This window comes from Nuphar pumila, chromosome 2 (assembly GCF_984573655.1).
Source record: "Nuphar pumila chromosome 2, dmNupPumi1.hap1.1, whole genome shotgun sequence".
Classification (NCBI taxonomy): Eukaryota; Viridiplantae; Streptophyta; class Magnoliopsida; order Nymphaeales; family Nymphaeaceae; genus Nuphar; species Nuphar pumila.
The window spans coordinates 16,226,631-16,248,417 of record NC_143250.1 but is presented as its reverse complement, the minus strand read 5'-3'; the positions used below and the strand labels follow the sequence as shown (position 1 = coordinate 16,248,417).

The following is a 21,787-nucleotide window of genomic DNA, read 5'->3' as shown; positions in this document are numbered from 1 at the left end:
GTTTCTCAACAGTCTCGATGGAAGGGTGGTTCAATTGGGGGAGTATTGAAGCTTGTAAGATTTTAAAAGGGCTTGTTTTGTTTGAACCAACAAAGTCCACATGGGTTGAACAATATACACAGTTCTAGGTCAACATCTATTATGCAGTATCTCTGTGTTTCCTAAACATGATGTTGTTTTCCTTTGCCTGGCTTTTCATTTTGCTAATTTTATGCATGAAGCATCCTCGTGATGGAGAACAATGTCAAAACTTTTCAGGTATGAATATGTTCTTCTGTAACATGAGATTGCATGAAGTGATTGGTAGCATCACGGATTAGCACATCTGGATCCAGATACATTTGGATTTGGATCTTATTGTAAAAAAATTAAAAATAATATTATTAGGTATGCAGAGAGACCGGATCTAGTATTCCACTTTTAGGATTTTTGGCTGTTCCAACCCGATCTGGATCCAACTTTCCTATGTATTTAGCTGATCCGGATAAGATCTGTTTGCATCCCTAATTAAGATCCAACTTGTTTGGGGTGTCGATGTAATATTATATCTAATCTATAGAACGTTTGGAGTTCCGAATTAGTTGGATTTTAACAATCCGGGCTATGAAAACAAACATGGCAAATTGAATCATGTCCCGTGTTACATATTAAAACTAACATAAGAAACTAATTTCACATTTCCACAGGGTATTCACTCATACATATGAAAATCGATCCTTCCTGCCAAACTTGCGCTAAAAGCATATGGAAAATCGTTCCCCTAGTTTTATTTGCAGAAGAAAACCGCCTTTTTACGTGCGAAGCGAAAGGTACTCACGAATACTCAGATTCGAATCCCCCGATCCTCCCATTTTCCGGGTTCTTCGAGCGTTCCAGTCTTGCTCGTAACGCATCGGCGAGTACTCGCGTCGATTCTTCATTCCTTCCACCGACTGTGTTGATTATGCATCATTTCTTTCTTGATTTCTTCGTTGTTGGTACCCAAATCAGAGTTTGCATATGAGTGGATGATGGAAATTTCGAAACCTAGCGTTTGAATTTGGCTTTTCTCTGACTTTTTTGGGGTTTAATTCGTTTTCTGGCATCTGGGGAGTTGGAAATTGGGTCGGTTTCGATCTGGGTGTTCGTGGGGTTTTGCTTGTGGGTTTGTGCCGAAATGGAACAAGATCGACGCTGGTATGTGGTTTTCGGGGGTTTTCTTGCTCACGTCGTGGGAATTATGGAGTTACGTTGAGTTCGTCTCGGATGATTTGGTAATTTTGGTCGTCACCACCATCAAACGCCTCCGAATTCAAGGGTTTCCGTGTTTCCTAACGGGCCCTGATGGCAACGAGGAATAGAACGCAGCAGTACAAACAGTATAGGGATGGTCTCCGAAATGCTCGAATCCACTCGAGCCCGTCTTATTCTCCTTCAGGTGGTCCAGTGATTGAGATGGTGAGCGCTTCGCTTTTGCATCAGGGGCGGCCTTATACACCTCTCAGCACCGAAGATCCTGGGAATTCGAGGTTAGTTTCCAGATTCATTTTAATTTTCCTTTTAATTTCATTGCCCATATCGAAATTAGGCTTGCTTTTCCTTTTGTGGGTGATCCCGTTTCATTTAGTTTCCTGGTGCTAGAGAATTATAATCGTGATTATCTGAAATTTGGATGTGAAAATCCATAAGAGGGTAATAAGGATTTATCATTTGGAAGATGAAGATCTAGTAAATCAGTGTATGTTGCTTGTATTTTAACCATGGAATCTTGGCATCCGTCATGGCAACTTAATTCTTTCCTATGGGGCTCATTCTGACAGTCTTGTTCTTCGTATACTTGTGGAAGATCCAACGAAAGAGTAATAGAGCATTTTTGTTTTCGATAAGCAGAGCATTTGTTTTTCGATGAATAAATCATCAATTTTATCCATGTTTCAAGTTAAAGGCAAAAAACAGAAGTTATGGTTTGTTAGGTCATCTATGGCGACGGCAGAGTTTTTACAGAATACTTTTATATTTTTTGGATTTGGAGCTTGCCCTTTCCTTATTTTGTTGGCATGTGAAACACCTTGATTTTCAATGGTTCTGTGTCATCTCTTCACCTATCCGAGTTATGGCTGGACAATCAGAGACCGTGCCCATTCTTGAAATCGGTCAAAGATGATGAGTTTGAATGATTCGGGCATCTGAGCAATTATGTAGCTTACTCGATTCTCATACGATCTTTAACCATTAATTGCAATATGTGTTCATTTATCATCTGCTGAGAAATGCTGACATCAGCTGAAACATGCAACTAAGAGTGTTCTGAATTTCTGTTCTTCCTCTTGGCAACTGCTTTTAAAATTGATGACAGCTATCAATTGCCCTAAACATAGCTATCTTCCTTTATGGTGAGTTGGACATCACGGGACATGAGCCAGTGGTGTGGTGAATACCTTGATTATTTGATATTGGTAGTTGTCAATTGTCTGATCTGTTTGTGAGAGTCATTGAATATTTATTCTGCAATTCATGTATAAGTTGTTGGGACAAAATAATTGCTTTCTGTGGATTGCTAGCAGAATCATGGTGTGCTCAAATCATTAAATGTAAAGGATGATAATGAAGGCTCCTTACTGACAAAGATATTCCTTTTTTTTTTTATTTCCATCCTAGTTGAGTCAGTACCAACCATCACCATCATCTCTGTTGAAGTACGAAAAGAGACAAAAGGTGATATAGGCTTAGTTGCCAAATATTGTTTTTTGAAGATCAAGATTATATGCCCCAACAAAGCCCAGCTGTAAATTTTGGGAATGCAGGTATGTGCAGATATATGCACGCAATGGGATTATGAGATGGCATGGGCCTTGCTTTTATTTTGTCACTTGTGCGGTTGGGCAAAGCTAAAGCTGATACAATTTTGATGAGTTTTAGTTAAACTTTTTTTGTGCCCCATACTATACTGGACTTACTATCTCATGGTATGACAATTTGTTTCTTTTTCTTTTTGCTTTCTAATTCTAAGAAATTTTTTGAAAGCACTTCTTAAATGATTTCTAGTAATAAATGCTTCCTGATACACGTGAACCTAAAAAACCCTTGCCTCTCACTTCTGCTTCCCCACTTTGGCAACCATAGGATCAGTCTATGTCAACATGCAAGTTGTGCTAAATTTTTGGAAAAGCTTATGGTGGAAAATAATAACTAAAGCAATTGAAGTTCATCAAATCCTATCAAAAAGAGGAGATCAAAGATCTTTATGGTTCCAACAAGTTTAGCATTTTGAACGATGGAATTACTGACATTATTAACAGGGAGATAGTTGTTGAACATACAGCAATGCAGTTGAAGGAAACACTAGAGACAGGTGTAGTGAACAAACTGGAAGAATCAAACCAAGATACTGCATTGGGTTTGATAGCAAGCAATAGGGGTGATGCTTCTAGATTGGTATATTCTACAACTTGAAAAACACCGAGATTTTTCCAGAATACTCTTGCCCATCAGAATCCATTTATCCAATGCAAGAAACTGCTAAACTAGCTAGATCAAGAATATGGGGTTATTATTAGCTATTGCAATTTTGCTTGGAAAGGTAGAAAAGGGTTGAATATTTATCTTCTAGTGGTATGTACTAGCTCAGCAATAGGAATGAATTAGAAGAATCTTTATAACGTTAGTAGAGTTTGGACTCTAGGATTAATGGATGTGTCATCAGATTAATGAATGTGTCCGAATTGGACTCTAGGAAGAAAAGGTGTTAGAGGAAGAGTTGCTGTATCTACTAACACCATTCCAAACAAATATGAGGATGGTTTTTCATAGCTTCCATTATGATATAGACTTTAATGGAATAATGGTAGACTTGTTCTAACTTGAATGACTATAGTGAAGGGGGTCACAGGCAAGGTTGTTAAATGCGATGAGGCGAAGCGAGGCGTTGAGCCTGTTATGAAGCGAGGCATAAGCCTCGAGGCGTTGAAGCGTAAGCTTCATGATCAAAATAATAAAATATATAATATTAATAAAATAATGAAAATTTTAAATAAAAACTAATAATAAATAATAAATGACAGTATAAAATAAATTGTGTCCTCACAAGATCAATTAAGTTCCAAATCCATCAAGAACCACTGGAACTCCACCCTCAAGCGCAAGTGCTCCACTGCCGGCAACCCTCCGGCCAAGCGATCCAACAACTCCAAAAAAGATAAGTAAAAAAATAAATAGACAATTTCTTCTTTGAAGCACGTAAATAAACCGGTAGACAATTTCACCACCGCTCCCTCGCTGCACTTCCTCTCGTTGAGTAATAGATCTGGTCTCGACCTGTACCAGATCCGGTAGGCTCTGGATTTTCCTAAATATTATAAAGCAGAAGCAAGGGCATCAAGGGCCAAAAATTGGACTCTTTTTAAGTTCTTTTAATTGACATTGTTATCATGTGTCTTAAGAATGTCATTTTAAAATTATTTGGGCATTTGTGTATCATATATCTTTCAATAAACAAAGTGTTACATGACACTTTGCATTAACTATGAAAATATTTGAATCGGTTAAGAGAGGTCCTCTCTTTAACGGATTAGAATAAAGAGGTCATGTCATTAAAATTAGAAACAAATGTGAGAGCCTCTGCAGCGTCCCGACGACTCTCTCCAACCCGCCGCCGAACACCACGACGTCGCCGCCGGCGATCACGGCCATACCTGAGAGCCTGCCGGAGCAGTCGACGGAGAACGGGAGCCCTCAGCCGGAGAAGCCGCAACAGAGGAGAGACGCTGACTCCCGGAACTATCGCCGGAATCGTCGTCGGAAACTTCGCGGCTTTGAGCCTCGTGTCTATGGTCTTCATTTACCGGTACCAGGTGAAGAGAAAGAAGGCCGATGCAGCGGCTGTGGCAGAAATTTCTGGAGACCGGAAGAAGAATGAAGACGCCGGGAGATGGTCGTGCCTGCGAGCCAGCCGGAAAGGGAGAGGCGACGACGACGACGGCGTCTCGGATAGCTCGAGCTCCGTCTCGAAATCGGAGGAAGAGCCGCGGGATCAGGAACCGGGACGCCTGGTGTTGGTGGACGTCGAGCCGCCGGAGCTGGAGCTGGAGCGGCTGCTCAAGGCTTCGGCCTACATCCTGGGCGCGAGCGGAACGAGCATCGTCTACAACGCCATTGCTTCCTCACTGCAACAATTTCACCTCTTCTGATCTCTTTCGAAACAGAATCGAGAATCGGAGACGACATTCAACATGATGCGCACACCTCAGAAGCGAAGCGCGTTTCGACTTGAGGCGTGCGCTTCACATGAGTGAAGCGTGCGTTTCAAGCCTGAAACGCCTCAATACCTTGAGCGTGCGCTTCGCCTCTGAGGCGTACGCTTCAGGTATTGAGGCATACGCCTCTCACAACACTGGTCACAGGTCCTAAAGTTCTTAATACATTGGAATATTTGAGAGTTTTAATCTAGTCCAGGTAACTGCAACCGGCTTTCGATAGAGTAAGCAACATTCAAGCCAGCCTTTAGCTCCCCTTTCCCATAACACGATGGTTAGCAGCTACCACCTTCTCTCTCTATATATATCTATATATATAGCCAGTTTAAGAAGCATAAAAATATGAAAAACATTTTTGAGTTTGTTCTGACAAGTTGATCAGAGCATGTGAATGTTTCAATATAAGGGCTCTTTACTGGAATTAGCTGCTCCACCATTTCGGGAGGAGATCTAGCCAGAATAGAATAATCCATTGAAGACGTACTGGAAGGGAGACATATGATAGGAGCGAAGAGAGGACAATTCTATCCTTCTAGAAAAAATCAAAGAGGAAATGTACTTCATATGGCAGATACCAATAATTGCTTAATCACATGATTAAGATGAATCTTCTTTAGGAGCAGAAATTGGTTTCTTCGATTCTAATTGATGGGGGAAGCTGCAGATAAAAGAGAGTGAAGATTCTGTCTCATACACATTAAATAGGTCACTTAGTAGAGAACATAGATTGGCACCTCTCTCCATAAACACCCACACCTAGAGAGATAATGAGAGCAAGTTGGAAATGTATTCATGGTGGAACGACATTTGAAGCTGAACCAAAAGTGTGACAAGACAATGTGGATTGTGACTCACTTATTGGGAGGATCCAGCAGTTGGGGACCTGCACAAATTTTTCCCTTTTTCATTTTGTTTTGGAACATGTGGTCTTGGAGATCTAGCCAAATGATACATTTGAAATTCATGAACTGTCTAACACCTGTTAGACCAGCCATTCAGTTGCAGATTTGTATATCTACATAGTGACATGCTTGTAATATTTATCCATTATTTGGGGTATTATCCTCATATTGTTAATTAAGGGCATTTTTTTAATTTGAGACGTATGAGTATAATAGAGGATGCCCAGCCCCTCCTATTAGGCTGAATGGTTATTGCTCTAATTCTCCTTTTCCTCTCTTCTCTTCTCTTCTCTCCTCTTCCTCCTCATATCTTCTCTTTTTTTACATGGTATCAAAGCAATATCGAATCCAATGAGGTGGTTCGATCTGGACAATTGACCCAAGGTATTCTTCATACTATATCTTGGTCAGGTTTTGGATCTCTTCATTCTATCATCCTTACACTGTCTCTTTCTCTCATTCTCTTACCCGAGACTTCTTCCTATCATATTTCTTTTCCTATCTTTTTCCATAAATCTCTCCTTTTCCTTTCTAACATGGACTAAAGCTCATTTTAGGTCTTTAAAAATCATCTTAATCCCTCATTTTCTCAATTCATTTTTACCTTTTTCTTCTCATTTTTAAGGTTCTTTTCTTGAACAATAAAAAGAAGCATAAGCCTATCTTAGATCTACATTGCAGAACCTTCTATTTGTCAAAAACGGTTTAGGTAGGGGTGATGTCATCATGCTGAGGTCCTCCATATGATCGCTGATGTCAGCTGTACAGATGCTAGCATCATCCTCTACACACAACCAGTACTCCCTAATCTAAGTTGGATAATGAATTCCCCTTTATTCTCTAAAAAACAAAGAAAAAATGAACTTACTGACTGAATGCTATACCCAAACATATGACCTAGATCACGATGAAACCTTAGGTTAAATTGTTAACATGGGTACTTGTTTTGTCGTTAGCTACAAGAAATAATGAAACATTTAAGAACTTATTTAAAATGCATTCTTGCATGGAAATCTTCATGATGAGGTATATATGTAGCACTTGGTTGTAAAGAAGGGAATTGAAGTTTGTAGGATTAAAAGGACAACTTATGGTCTGAAGCAATCCTCAGACTCATAGTTTAAAAGCTTTTGTAATGCAGTTGGAGAGCATGGATTTTGTCTCAGACTGGTTGCCTACACTTTCTTTGTGTTTGAAAAGGATTCATGTATAACCATCAGATTTTTGAATAACAGAAGTCAAGAAATTCCTTCATAAAAGATTTCATATGAAGGAGCTTGGATCCTCAAGATATTTCTAGAGAATAGACATGGGTAGTACAATGAACAGTTTAGTATTGTTCCAACAAAATATGCATGAGATCTACTTCAAAGATTAGGTATGAAGGTTATTAAATCCACTTGGGTACCTACTACTGTGCATCCATATCTATTAGAATGGGAAGGACAATTGCTATTTCATCTTAAGCTATATAAAAGTGTTATTAGTGTACTATAATATTTGTAATCTATATTAAAGTGTTATTAGTGTACTACAATATTTATCTGGCATGGCGGAGTTCTTGCAGTTCTTGATATTTACATTTACGATGATCCTTAAGTAGTCAAGAGCGCTATTCGGCGCCTAAGCTTCAGCCCTCTAAAAGGCCTTGTCAGTGCCTAGGCGGGACTAGTCGTCGTAGTCTAGACCAAGGTTGCCAAACTAGGAAGTGAAAGCGGAAAACGATATGAGAAGCAGAAGCGAGAAGCAATGCATTTTAAAATGTATAGGAAGAGGGAAGCGATGAATAAAAAATAACAATATATGAATTGAGTGAGTCGAAATGAAACACAAATAAAAACTAAAATAAAAGTGACTATTCTTAAATTTCATGATTTTTAGTATAAAAATTATTTTTTTAACAAAAATCTAAAAATGATGATTGCCAATTTAGAGAAAACACATGGAAGTGAGTGAGAAGTGTAAGAGAAAACACATAAAAATATGAAAAGTAGAGTGAGGGAACATATAAGAAGAATAGATGAAGCGCGTGGAAAGCATAGGAGAAGCGTGGGAGAATTGAGACTCTCATCAAGTTTCGGAAGCGAGGAGTACCAGGTTTTTGAAGCAAGTTTTTAGGAAGTGAGCTTCCCACCTATCTAAGAAGCTTTCGATAACTCTGGTCTAGACAAAAAATAAATAAATTAAACAATTAAGCAATTATAATAAATTCTTAAAAATAATATAAATATATATTTAACATAGTTTATGAAGCTAAACAACTAAAACTTGAAAAAAATTCATGAATGAATCTAAACAATTAAAATATAATTACATTTCTAACAATCAATTTCATCTAAACAAATATTTGTTTATCTGCATCACCTAGAGACACAAAACAAGAAAATTATTTAAAATAAAAATATAAAAAATAAAAAAGACACTGAAAAACTTAAATATTTCAAAAAACTCAAACAAAACATTATTATAACGCTTCAAATATTATAAAAACAAATGCAAAATACCAACCTTCGTGGCCCTCCCCCAACCTAGGAACTTGCCTAGGCACCTAGGTGCTCCTAAGCAGTAGACTTGTGCCTCTGTGGCTTGTTAAGAATTGTGTATCATATGTATATTACCATTTATGTGATTCCCCTTCTATGTACATGTGTGTATATGCCATTCTTTCTAGGAGTACTTCAGAACATTTTCAAGTAGGTTAAATTCAACTATTTTTGTACTATAGTAAGGTTGAATGGATGTCCCTTTTTATGGTTGTATTCTATTCATTTTGTGGGCTAATGAAGTTTCTTCCTCTTTTGTGCATACTCGCCATGAATGCATCTATGAAGCTATGAGTTTGTATATGGTATCAGTTATATCAGAACTAAGAGGAAGGTTTGCTTTAGTCATTTGGAGGATAAAGAAAGGGAGAAACTCCATTTTCAATCAATCTGACCCTACTTCGTTTTGCATGCCAAGAAGATGGCGTCCGCACAATTGTTGGAGATTACTTCGAGTAAGATAGGGATTTGATAGAGCTTAAATTTAGGAGTCTAGGAAATCAAGAATCGTTGTGATTGGAGATGTATTGGATTTTTTATGAAATTTTGAATATTTTCTGGTTTTGACCTGTGCATCTGTCTAGATTTGAGAATTCTTGGTATTCTGGCTGTTTTTTTGAGTTTGGCTGCCTTAACTTTGTTTCGGTCAGATCACTTTTCTTATTGGAAAAGATTGGGAGTGTTTTGACTGCCTTTAATAGAGTATTTTGAGATTTATGGTATGTTTTTGGGCTTGGACTGTAAGTTGGTGAACTGTTTGGTGAGTTTTATTATAATCAGTGCTTTTAAAGAAAGGAGAAGGTATTCAGCTTGTCCTGGTGAAGTTTGATGGGACTCATGCATCTGTTTGTTAGAATGGTAGATTTATTGATGGGAAGATTATTATGTCAAGAGCATTCAAAGTTGACATGAGTGGTATGAAGTGCCTCTAATGAAATGGCACGGATGTCAATGCGCTTCATTATGGTCTCCAAGAATCAAAACATTATACATTTAAAAGACACATATCAAAATGTAAATAAATACTTTTATTCATAATGGACATTAAAAGAAATACAAAATAAAATTACATTGAAGTCTCACTACAATACACTCAACGAAAAATAATGAAAAACCCTAATACTACCCATCACGCTCTCACTTTACAAAGGCACACTCCCTCCCATATTTACAGAGAAGAAAAGAGAAGAAGAAAAGAGGGGGAAAGCTCTCAAATGGGAGAGAGAGCTCCCAATGACTAGAATTCTAGCCGTTGGGAGCAACTTAAACTAGTTCGACTCAGAGTTACCAGTCGAGGAAGCGGGAGCGGGAAGCGATACGGGAAGCGGGAGTGGGAAGCGAGGCACTTTAAAAAATTTAGGAAGCGGGAAAGCGTGGGACCACTTAGAAGAAAATTATGAACCGTCTCGGAAGCAACCTAGGAAGCGAACCGGAAGCGACCTATGAAGCGAACCGGAAGCGAGGGGGAAGCAAAAAAAATTAAAAAAATGGGGAAGCGAGGGGGAAGCGCGCTTAGGGGGACGCTTCCCCACGCGTTTCGAAAGCGCGTATCGAGGAAGCACGCTTCCACATACGCCTAGGCGCTTCCGGTAACTTTGGTTTGACTAACTCCCAAATGGCTAGAGTTCTAGCCGTTGGGAGTAAGTCAAAGCTAGTTTGACTTCTCCCATATATATATATTAAAAATATATATAATATATATCATTATATATATATATTATATTATAATATATATTAAACAATATATATATATATATACGTATATATATACATATATTACATTAATCTTAACACCCCCCCTCAAACTTACGGTGTCTCACTGTCAGTTTGAAATTAAAAAAAAGAAACCCATTATACAAGATGTCTTCGTAGACTTTATCAAGTTTGTCCATTTAGCGCTTCTTCAAGAGGTGCTCAATCATATGCTTTATTATATAAAGGATCTTCAATATCATCAATCTTTGATACTCTCGAAATGTCTTTAGAATCATTCATCCCACAAATATTTGAAGAACCTGTAAAAGAGAGTAAAAAAACAAGAGCAGTTTAACAAGAAATAACTATATACATATTGTACAACTTAACAATCATATGGTGAAAAAGTACTGATTCACAAACAGTTCGATTTTATTCAGAGGATTTTTTTGAGAAACTGATTGACCTGAGCTGATTGTAACATTGGGTGAGTCAAATCTAACATCAACTAAAGCCAATCATAATATGGATATCTGATAGATATTGCAAATTAGTCTGCTGCATAATTGTTGTTCTGCATCTGCTAATTGCTGGCCAACATGATATCTTAGCTTTTGGTTTTCATCACCTGTGTTGTTCCATGAAGTGTCATATCTTTTGACCACAAATGATTTTATTGGCTGCTGCAGTAGAGGTACAGTTACTGTGGGGCTACCTCCAGCTTGGGTGGATGTTTCAGAAAAAATAACCACAGACATGCAACGTGCAAAACAAAAAGTTGTTGAATTGGTTAAGGCTCATGAAGGTGCTCTACTTGATGTTTTCAACAACAATCACCAGCATGTGATTGAGGCTCTTACACAAGAGATTACACGCTTACTGAAAATATCTGAGCGGAATTTACAAAAGCTATCTGCTAATGGACATTCAGAAGATTCTAATGTGTGCAAAAATGTGCAGGTAAAGAAATTTGTATAATGGGTAACTATGATGTGATGGATGAATGGTTTTTCTGCATTTTTCTTTTCCACACACATGCACACACGTGTATATATATATATATATATATATATATATATATATATATATATATATATATATATATAGAGAGAGAGAGAGAGAGAGAGAGAGAGAGAGAGAGAGATGTGGATCATCCGGGCCTTTTTTGACACTGAAGTAGATAGAATTTACTTCCATAACAAGGGTAGCTGTGTGGTCCTGTACCTTAAAACATATTGGAAATGTGAAGCAGGCTTTGGTCCTTTTCTCAATTTGGGAACTAATTTTATTCTACTCTCTGCACCACCTGTTTATCTCATGTGAGCAAGGACAAATGTGAATGATTATAGTGGTCCAAGCTCTGAGTTGCATAAATATAAGCTTCTATCCTTTTTGCTATATCCATCCGATGGAGATAAATCTCATTTACTCTTTTGCAGCGTTCTCTTGCAACTGATCTTCAGAAGCTCTCAATGGAATTTCGGAAGAAACAATCTTTGTATTTAAAACGCCTTCAACAGCAAAAAGAGGTTTGCATTGCCCTTTCTTCTCTTGTTTGTTATTGGAGAACAACTAGACTTGTTCAAACTTAGGTACATGAAACTTAATCATGCTGTATGGCTTTTATCTTTCCAAACACTTACTGGTTTCTTTATTGGTTTGCTGCTATGAAGGGAAAGGATCAGGTTGACTTGGAGATCAATCTGAATGACAGCACATCTAAAGTGAAAGATGATGACTTTTTTGATATGGTATGTTATTTTCTAAGCGATGTGTGTTTAAAAGCATATGGTTATTGAGAAAAAATGTACTTTTGATTGATTGTTATGTGCTCTGGTTATCAATGGTTACATAGTCTTAAGAAAACAATTTAACTGCATAGAATTTTAAAGTTTTTGGTAGTTGAGTTTATTTGAAAAAGGTGGCGAAAGGTATATGTGGTATCTGATCTTTTATTCATGATATTTTGCTTGTTATAGACCACTAGAACTATATGGGCATACCTACAAATTGGACACAAGTAAATAAACATGCTTGCAGTTTTTGTTACAAGCATGTGCATATTCGCATGGTGGCATTTTGACAATTTCATTATTTTCCTGAGGATAAAAACAACAAACCTTCAGTATATTATGTGTGTTTGAAATTGAGCGGTTTCTCTGAGCTTATCTTTTATTTGTTTGTGACAGTAATTATGGCAAACTCTGTTGTTGAAACTCAATCTCTTGGGTTGCCTTGATATGATAGGGTTTTGACGAACACCAGATGTCTGCCCTGAAGAGAAGCGAGGTTTTCACTATTGAAAGGGAAAGGGAAATTTCTCAGGTTTGACATGCAACCTTTTTTAATATTACAACCACATCAATGAATTTTTTATGATCTAACTCCTCTGACCTGCAATATTGTAGGTGGTGCAATCAGTAAATGAGCTTGCTCAGATAATGAAAGATCTTTCTGTCCTAGTAATAGATCAGGTAGAAATCTATAAATTTCCCTTTTTGAACTCATGATTTCATTTCCCTGATTTCTGAGACTAAATTTATTTTCATTGAGAAGGGAACTATTGTGGATCGGATTGATTACAACATCCAAAACGTTGCAGCCACAGTTGATGAGGGGCTAAAACAATTGCAGAAGGTACAATTCCATATTTTATGTCTTCTTTTGCTGTCATATTTGCCCACATTTAAATGTAACATCCTTTCTATCACAGGCTGAAAGAACACAGAGAAAGGGAGGCATGGTTATGTGTGCTACAGTTCTTGTGATTATGTGCTTTGTGATGCTGCTCTTGCTAATTCTCAAAACCATATTCTTGTGATCCAAGAGATTTCGTTTTATCCTTTTTTTAGATTTATGTCAATCAAGTCCTCGCTTGCAGCTTCTTACATGTGTGCAAGCTCATTGCAGTGGTTTGGTCCGAATAATGCAATATGGAGTATTGGATATTTACAACACTCCACGTTTGGTAACACGGTAAATGTAGCAAATGGCACAAGGCAAGCTGTGACAAGATTCAGGGATTTTGTTGAATTGCCTCCTATTGTTTGAGGGATTAAGGTGGGGGTTGTCGAATTCCCAGAGATTTGGAGATTTGTCCACACTTGGCATCTTCGACTGTACCCTTCCAGAGTGAGCTTCTTTTTATAGCATAATTCATTTTTCAGTCACTTCATCTGCAATAAAGGCATCCATGAGTTTCTGTTTCACGACTGAACAAGAACGTGTATTTATTTTTTCTCTCTCTTGGTTGGTGTGAGACGGATGTAGCCCAGAGTTGACAATGACCATCGTGCCTTCATTTCCTTGTTTATTGAATCTTCTCTAGATTATGTAAGCAATTATGGCGATGCTGCTCACTGTATCTGCTGTGGGTTATGTCTTTGTCTGTCTCCAGCAGATGAGCTTTGGATACTTCTGGAAGACCTTGTTTGGGTAATTCCCATAGCACGGTGAAGCAAGTTGGCTTTCCTAAACACTGTTCATAGAAGCGAAAACACATGCAAGGTCTAGGGTTGGAATGCAACTGATGATGGTAAAAGCACTCTAGCTTGATGGCCAAGCGGTATTTGGGTTTGAATCCCGTTGGCACCACAGCTTTGCTAAGAAAAAAAAAAGGGGGGATGAAGTTACCCCCTTGCCCTATTGAAGACTTGTAGCACCAAAAGAATCCCCATGCTCGTCATGATTTTCCTACCCTCAATTTCTAGGGTTGGCAGTTTCTTAGGGTTCGTTTGACGGCGCGGTAAGTTTTTTTTCCAAGAAAATATCTTGGTCTTTTGGTGGGACCCACATGTGATTCTTTTCATCGGTTTTCTGCTTTTTGTAGGAGGAACTCTCCTCAAAAAGTTGCTGGCCCCAACACCCCCTTGCATAGTGACAAATATCGTGAGATTTATGAAAATATCGTGAGAAATTGCCCTAAAGTTTAAAACGTCTGTTTCTCGTGAGATTTTCAAAATATCGTGAGATTTATGATAAAAACATAAATACCACAATTTAAACATGATATTTATGTTTCAAACAACTATTTATCGTGAAAAAAGTGTGTTTTTATTTTTAAATATTTTTTATTAATATTTTCTTATAAAAATTATTTTTTATATTTTTTAATTTGTTTTTTATTGCTGAGATTTTGCCCCAAAAATGTGAGATTTATTAAAAAGTTTCAAATTCTCACCGAGTTTTTTGAAAAACGATACTTTGCAGTTTTTAACTCTTGTCAGTATGCCCCCTAGTGACTTTTTGTCTCTGATAAATTTCTCCCTGACGGAGAAATTAACGCGTAGCAAATGCGCCCTTATACTTTATCAAGCTCAACTAAACTACCTTGTTTGAATTTGCTTCAATGGCGAAGAGGTTCCTCTTTCTATTGGTACCCTTGAGAATTTGGAGGAATTGGATATAAGAATGTGCAGTAGACTTGGAAGCTTGCCTGATTCAATTGGAAAGTTGACCAAACTTGAGAAACTAAGCATGGAGGATTGTGAGTCCTTGAGCGCATTACCTACTTCTATTGGCATTCTAAAGAATATAACATTACTTGATCTCTTGTAGTGGAATTGAAGAGCTTCCTGACTCAGTTGAATGCTTGACCAAAACTGAGAATTTAATTTTGGTAAAATTGTGAATTGTTGGGCACTGCCTGATTCTATTGGAAATATTGAAAACTTGATTGAGATCGACCTTTCTGGAACAAACAGAGAAAATCTTTCCTAATTATATAGGTTCTCTTGAGAACTTGAAGGAATCGCAAGTGATGTTCTGCTCCAGATTTAGATGTCTGGCAGCATTCGATTGGGGGTTTAACCCAACTTGAGATTCTAAATTTGGGATAATGTGAATTGTTAATTAAGATCATTGCCTGATTCCATCAGTAATATGAAAAGCTTTATTGAGCTCGGCCTTCCTGGAGCAAGCATATATAGAAGAGCTTCCTGATTCTATAGGGTCTCTTGAGAACTTGAAGGAGTTGTACATGAATTCTTGTTCTAGACTTGGATGCCTACCCAATTCACTTGGGGTTTTGACGAAACTTGAAAAATTAAGTTTGGAATGGTGTACTTCAGTAAAAATGTTGCCAGAATCTATTGGGAATCTGGTAAACCTATAGGAATTGAACATGGAAGGGTGCACAAAGCTGAGAACTTCACTACAATTATGGGAGTTGAAAGCTTTAGAATATTTGATCGTGGGCGGTATAGACAATGAAGAGGAAGAATATGTGATAATGAAAATAATTTTAAAAGCAATGATGTCAGAAAATGTGGGTGGCGGTGAAGAATATCCTGAAGAGATGAAAGAGGATATGGCAGAGGTGAGAGATGAAAATGGCGAAGAGGGAGAAGGTGAAGAATATTTAGAAGAAGAGATGGGGATGGGATAACAAGGCAATGCTGAGGAAGAAGGTGAAGGTCAGGGGTGTGGTGGAGGCCAATGGAGAGGTGAAAAGAAGGGGGCGAGAATGAAGGTGAAGAATATCTCAAAGAAAGTGGGAGATGGAAAAGATGAAGAGGAGAAAGGTCAGGAGGCAAATGAAGTTGAGGAATTCTTGTTAGAACTTTTAGAGCGCACGGTGGAGATGGAAAATGAAAGCAAAGAAGGTGCAGTGGAGATAAGTGTGTATTCTGAAAAGACCCAAGAGTATAGGATCCTTCTCAAAAGACGTGCTTATAGACTCTTGCTGAGTTACAAAGGTCTGAAGTCCAGCCATGGAAATTGCTACTCCGGGTTGGGAATCAAGAAAGGTTGATCAAACTAATTGAACGCAGTAGATCTAATAGCATGTGCAAGCAATTGCAGAAACACATTTTCCCCAACGATTTTGTTTGCCAATCAATCAGTGCAAAGTCTGATCAGACGATGACATCGAGAGCAAGTGTTGCATCATCAGCAATGGATGCTTCGGCAGACGCTGGTTCTGTTATTACCCATGACACAGTGAGCAAACGTATGGCGCTGGATCCACCCATCCCCTAAGTCATACCTATCTTCATATCCCTCGTTGGGATTTCATTGATGCAAGTTATTTTGATCAAATCAGACCCTGTAGATGTGATCTACGTCATCCATAGAGTAAGATTAACACTTAATCGCTGGAATCCAACTTGTTTGCAGGAATTTTTGGCAATTCAAAAATCAACAGCTAAGAAAACACAATTTTGTAATTTAAAAATTCATATTTTTCATGAACAAAGTGTGATCAAAGAGCCGATTCTTATTAAAGCAACCATGCTGAATCTATCTATGAGGTCAGACTTGATCAAAACAACCTGCATCAATAAGATTAGAAGGGGTATATATGAAGATGGGGGATGACATAGAGGATGAGTGGAATAAAATTGGACCAAACCTACCAGGACTCTGCATATAAACTCGTACTGTTAAGGCTCAGACCGAATAACATATTCCTCACATCTAAATAAAATAAGATTTTTCTTCCCTTTGGTCAGCCCAGGTTAATGTTTGGTCAGATATCATCAAATTCTTATTCATCAATTCTTTCATAGCTTTATCAAATCGGGTTGGTGATCTAGGGCAAAACCACAACTCAATAAAAGACTTGCAACTTCTATTTGTCATATAAAATAGCTGAACTTTGGAGTAAATATCTTCTTAATGCACTGCATCTTGGATACTACTGAAACTTGATTTTAGACTTTCTAGCATATTTTAGTTTGAATAAAATTTTAGAATGTGGTTCAAAGTGGAAGTACACAAACAGTAACCAATCATGTCATAAAGAAAATAATCCAGCAATACAATAAGAATATGAAGCATCTTCGCAACAAGCCAATGGCTCAACACGTACAACATGCTCAATATTTAATACGCCTCCAAACAAGTCTCTAACTGCATCACAATGAATAACCGTGCTTTTTCACTGAGAGCATTACAAGATGATCAGATTGCATCCGGCACAAACATGGTCTAAAGTAGCAGCAATATAAACTTTATTACGGGATATGCAGCACCAATCCAGCAAGCCATCTAAGCCATGCTAGTAACTCCAGAGAAATGGTCTATGATGGTGGTGGGGACAAGAAGGGAATTGAAGGAATTAAGTTGGGAATGTCAGGGAGTAATGGGATTGTAGGGATCTTAGGGAGTGGTGGGATTTCTGGGATTGAAGGCAGTGGAGGAATGGAGGGTAGAGTATTTGTGGGATCTGGCAGTGTAGGACTGGCTGGCATCATTGTTGGTGCCTCTGTCTGCAGTAAGCGGCGACCAGCAACCACCACTTCAGTGCTAAACAACATGCAGAAGAAAACAATGATGGTCAGGGTGAAGAGAGCTCTGAGAGCCATGACTAGCTTTGATGGGAGGTGAGCTAGCTATAGCGCCCTTATCAATTTGTCTTCCAAGTCCCTAGACATGAGTTGTTGGTATTTATATAAGAGAAAGTAATAAATGCAACTACCAACCACAGTCCTGCTCACCTGACTTGGACCGGATGTGTTTGTCCGAATCTCCTTGGACATCTTGTATTTGGACCCCGGGTGGGGGCACCCATGACCTTAGTGCTGAAGCAAAGGGGGAGGAGACCTACCTTGGTGGCAGGTGGGGGTGGTACCCCAGGATGTTTTTACACCAAAAATTCTGAAAAAGAAGGGCAACAAACATGAATTGCTCCCGGCAATCTAAACTATCAATGGTTTCTTCCTGTCACAAGAAAAACAAAAAAGTGACAAATTCAGGTCCCTATCTGATAACATAAGGGGAGCAGGGGTCCTAGCCTCGGAGTTTTTAGGCGGGTGCGGTTTCTTTGGGTTATAAATCTAAAAAAAAAAACTCCCTGAATGAACCGTGAGCTATGTCATGTCAATCTTGAGTTTCGCTACTGTGATCAAAGCAAATGAACTTATTAACTAATATTTTGATTGCATATATATCTTATACAATTAACCGGGCTACACACAGTGCAATCCCTGGAGATGTTGAACTTTAATAACCAACCAGGGTACTTAGATATGGTTTATAACTTGCTTGGAGGAACAATAGCTAAGAAGCTCCTTTACGAGATTGGTGGATTCAGCATTCGGATTAACTTCATAAAACTAAAAAGTACCGTTTGCATTTTCTTGTAACTTGTAAGACAATGTTTTTGATAGGCTTGTGTTTCGTTAATGACACAAATGTAGGAGCTGTCAGTGCACGTCTCCTTGTGGGGGTCTGCCTAACCCCAGCTTACCTTTCAAAAAAGTTATTATCTTTTGAGATGTCTCTCTCTATGCTGACCTTCCTTCATTTGAGGCTTAGGATTAAAGGAAAGAGGGACACCTTCCTTTACGTGTGGTGACACAAGGCTTAGGATTCAAGTAACCAGGAAGGTGACCTTCCTTTACATGTTGAACAGGTTTGCAGCAATTGTTAACCAGGAAGATTGCTGAGGTTAACGCACTAATTCGAAGTTGTCAAGGGCCGCGCTCGACCTTGTCATGTTCTCCCTCATTGCTTGCAAGCTTTTCTCCTTCAAACGGTGCCCGTTTCATTTTTGTCCCAAAGCTAGCAATGAGATGGCAGGCTGTTTAGCTCATGTTGTTTCCACTATTTCTGATCGAATTATTGGAAGGATACGCCACCAGATTGGCATCCTCTCCATAACAATAATTGTACATTTGTGAATCGTTGTTACTAACTTTTTGCAATATACAGGTAGGGGTCTGCCTAACCGCAGCATTGCCAATCGAAAAAGTAATCGAGTTACAAACCAGGAAATGAACGGCCTGAATTGGATTGACCAGTTTGTTATCGAAAAAGTATTTGAAGTGCTGATCTATAGATTTTTATGACAATACAAACCAGGAAAAGTGCAGGTATAGATAAATGAACGGCCTGAATTGGATTGACCAGTTTGTTATGGTGCACAAAAGAGTAGCTGTATGGCAAACCATGTAAATGAAGGGAGAAATTCAACCGAACAAAAAAAAATACCCAACTCAAGAGAGAAAAACCAAGAAAAGAGAAGAAATTTACTATTAATTCACTTGTTCATACAAAAGTACATCTCTCTCTCTCTCTCAATTTTATGCCATGTCATTTTCCCGACGGTTGGCATCATAATAGATATCATCATGGGACCCTTTCGTATAATCTTGGAAACTCCTTTGACCTTCATCTCCTATCTCACTTCTTGTTTTGGAACGAAAGTTTTTCATTATCGACCGGATACGGCTCCCACCTTAGTTTGTGGCAGGGGGTGGGTCGGGAACACAATTTTTTCGAGGCTCCTCAAGCGGTGCAAATAGACATTATGCACCAAATCAATGAAGGAGAATCCTTACGGGAAAAGGGGGATGATGGCCGATTGCTTTCTCAAGTGATGGGCTTTGATGTTACGGAGGCAGCACAACTACTGGGTATCGATTTATCAGAATCACAACTCCAGAAAATCTCGAAGAATCTTACGGTCCGTGCTACAACTGTAATTTCATCAGTTAGTCATCCTTCTCCGTATGATGGGTATCCAACGCCCTCTAGTTTGGGATCTACGCAAAATAGAAGGGCTGCCAACATGACTATATCTCGAGTGCAAAGGAGAGATGTTGTTTCATCGCGTCGTTCACCCCGGACACGCAGACCTCAGATTATTCTAGATTGTGTCCAATGAAGATGGCTTGCTGGAATATTCGAGGCCTAAACTGCCCAACTAAACGCTTATTCTTGTCCAATTGGATTAGACAGGAAAATTTGAATGTGATTGTTATTTGTGAAACAAAGATGAAAGAGGTTTTTATTGCTTCGATTTAAGAGCTGTGGAGGGGTGCGAGTTTCTGTTCTAAAGCGGTTGTTAACCATGATGGGGGTATTTTAATTTTGTGGAAGTCTTCATTGGGGGCAGCTGAGGTGGACTTGGGTCAGTTTTTGATTTCCATCGCTTTCTCTGTATAAGCTCTGAACCGTGTGGTCGTGCTTATTGCGGTGTATGACCCAAATTGCTCTTCTAGAAGATTATTATTATGGGAGGATCTAAATCGAGTGCTCACTCTGGCTGGTGATTGCCATATTATATTGAGAGATTTTAACTGTTTATTGTCTATTCAAGACTCGAATAATTTAGTGATGCCCAATCCGTCGATCAGAGGATTCCAAGATTTCGTTGCCGCCAATCAATTATACCCAATGCCATTATTACCCCCTGTATTTGAACACAATTAAGGATTAATTTGTCGGGTTGGAAGGCACCGATAGTAGATGGTTTGTCTGTAGATTTTTTCAAAGTATTTTGGAGAGTAGTGAAGAGTGATTTGTATACAATGCTTGATGAGTTTCATCGTAACTCTAGACTGCCTAGGCAATGTCATGTCAGATTAATCTTTCTTATTCCAAAAGAAAGCGTTGTCATAGATATTATGCGCTTCCGTCCCATTTCCATAATGGGAGCCTTGTATCGTATAGTCGCAAAGGTCTTAGCCTCAAGACTGAAATTGGTGGTGTCTAATCTTTTTTCTGCTTTTCAGTTTGCTTTTATTCCTAATAGAAGAGTTCAACAAGCATATATTTTGGCTTCAGAGGTCATTCACTCTATGCACGCGAGTCGTACTCCTTACTTTGTGTTGAAGCTTGATTTTAATAAAGCATATGATTCTGTGTATTGGCCTTTTCTGTCGCAAGTGGTGAATCACATGGGATTCGGTAGCCATTTTTCCAGATGGGTGTCAGAGCTTATTACCAATGCACAAGCCATGGTGTCCATTAACGGGGTAAAGGGTGAGCAGTTTTCTTTACGGAGCGGCTTACGACAGGAATGTCCTCTATCTCCACTTTTGTTTAATATAATGACATAAGGACTTGCGATGATTCTTAGACGCGCGCAGACAAGGGGCTTCCTACAATCGTTGGATATCCAAGGTTTTTCTGGTCATATTATACAATATGCAAACAATATGCTAGTTTTTGGAAGGGCTTCACTACAGCAGATGCTTCGCGTTAGGCTTATTCTCATGTTTTTTGCAGCTTTGTCTGGGCTGAAGATAAATAAAAATAAGTGTTCAGTCACGCTTCTGAATGGCGATCCGACCAATCAAAACACGGTGGAAAAAATTTTCAACTGCGCTTTAGGGCCGTTGCCGATCAAGTACTTGGGTCTCCCCCTACAAGTCAAGTCAACCTCTAAAACATTATGGGCACCGGTTGTTGACAAGGTGTGTCTTAAGCTCCAGTCTTGGCGTGCAAGATATTTGTCTCTTGCTGGCAGAATTACTTTGATCAGACATGTTTTGTCAGCAATTCCTGAATTTTTCATGTCGGTCTGTGTCATGCCTGTCAATGTTGAGCACCAACTTAAGCATGTCCTGTCAAGGTTTTTATGGCGTGGTGTAAATGGACCTTATAAGAGGCACTTGGTGGGATGAGACTCCATCGTTATGCCAAGGACTATGGTTGGCTTAGAAATTTTTGCTTTGCATAAAAGGAG

At 38.7% G+C, this 21,787-nt stretch overlaps 1 protein-coding gene across 2 annotated transcripts; it reads left to right on the top strand.

Annotated features, from left to right (window-relative positions):
* Positions 1 to 793: 793 nt before the first annotated feature.
* On the top strand, positions 794 to 13,577 carry LOC149844880 (syntaxin-43-like). 2 transcript variants are annotated; one of them, XM_089997377.1, is made up of 8 exons: positions 794 to 1,508; positions 11,061 to 11,331; positions 11,811 to 11,900; positions 12,045 to 12,122; positions 12,619 to 12,696; positions 12,780 to 12,845; positions 12,928 to 13,008; positions 13,085 to 13,577. In XM_089997377.1, the coding sequence occupies exons 1-8, from the start codon at positions 1,324 to 1,326 to the stop codon at positions 13,190 to 13,192; spliced, it is 957 nt and encodes a 318-aa protein (XP_089853503.1). In that variant the 5' UTR covers positions 794 to 1,323; the 3' UTR covers positions 13,193 to 13,577. The 2 variants fall into 2 exon arrangements, with proteins under 2 accessions (XP_089853503.1, XP_089853504.1); XM_089997378.1 differs by having other exon boundaries at positions 1,201 to 1,508; positions 11,064 to 11,331.
* The last annotated feature ends 8,210 nt before the right edge of the window (positions 13,578 to 21,787 follow it).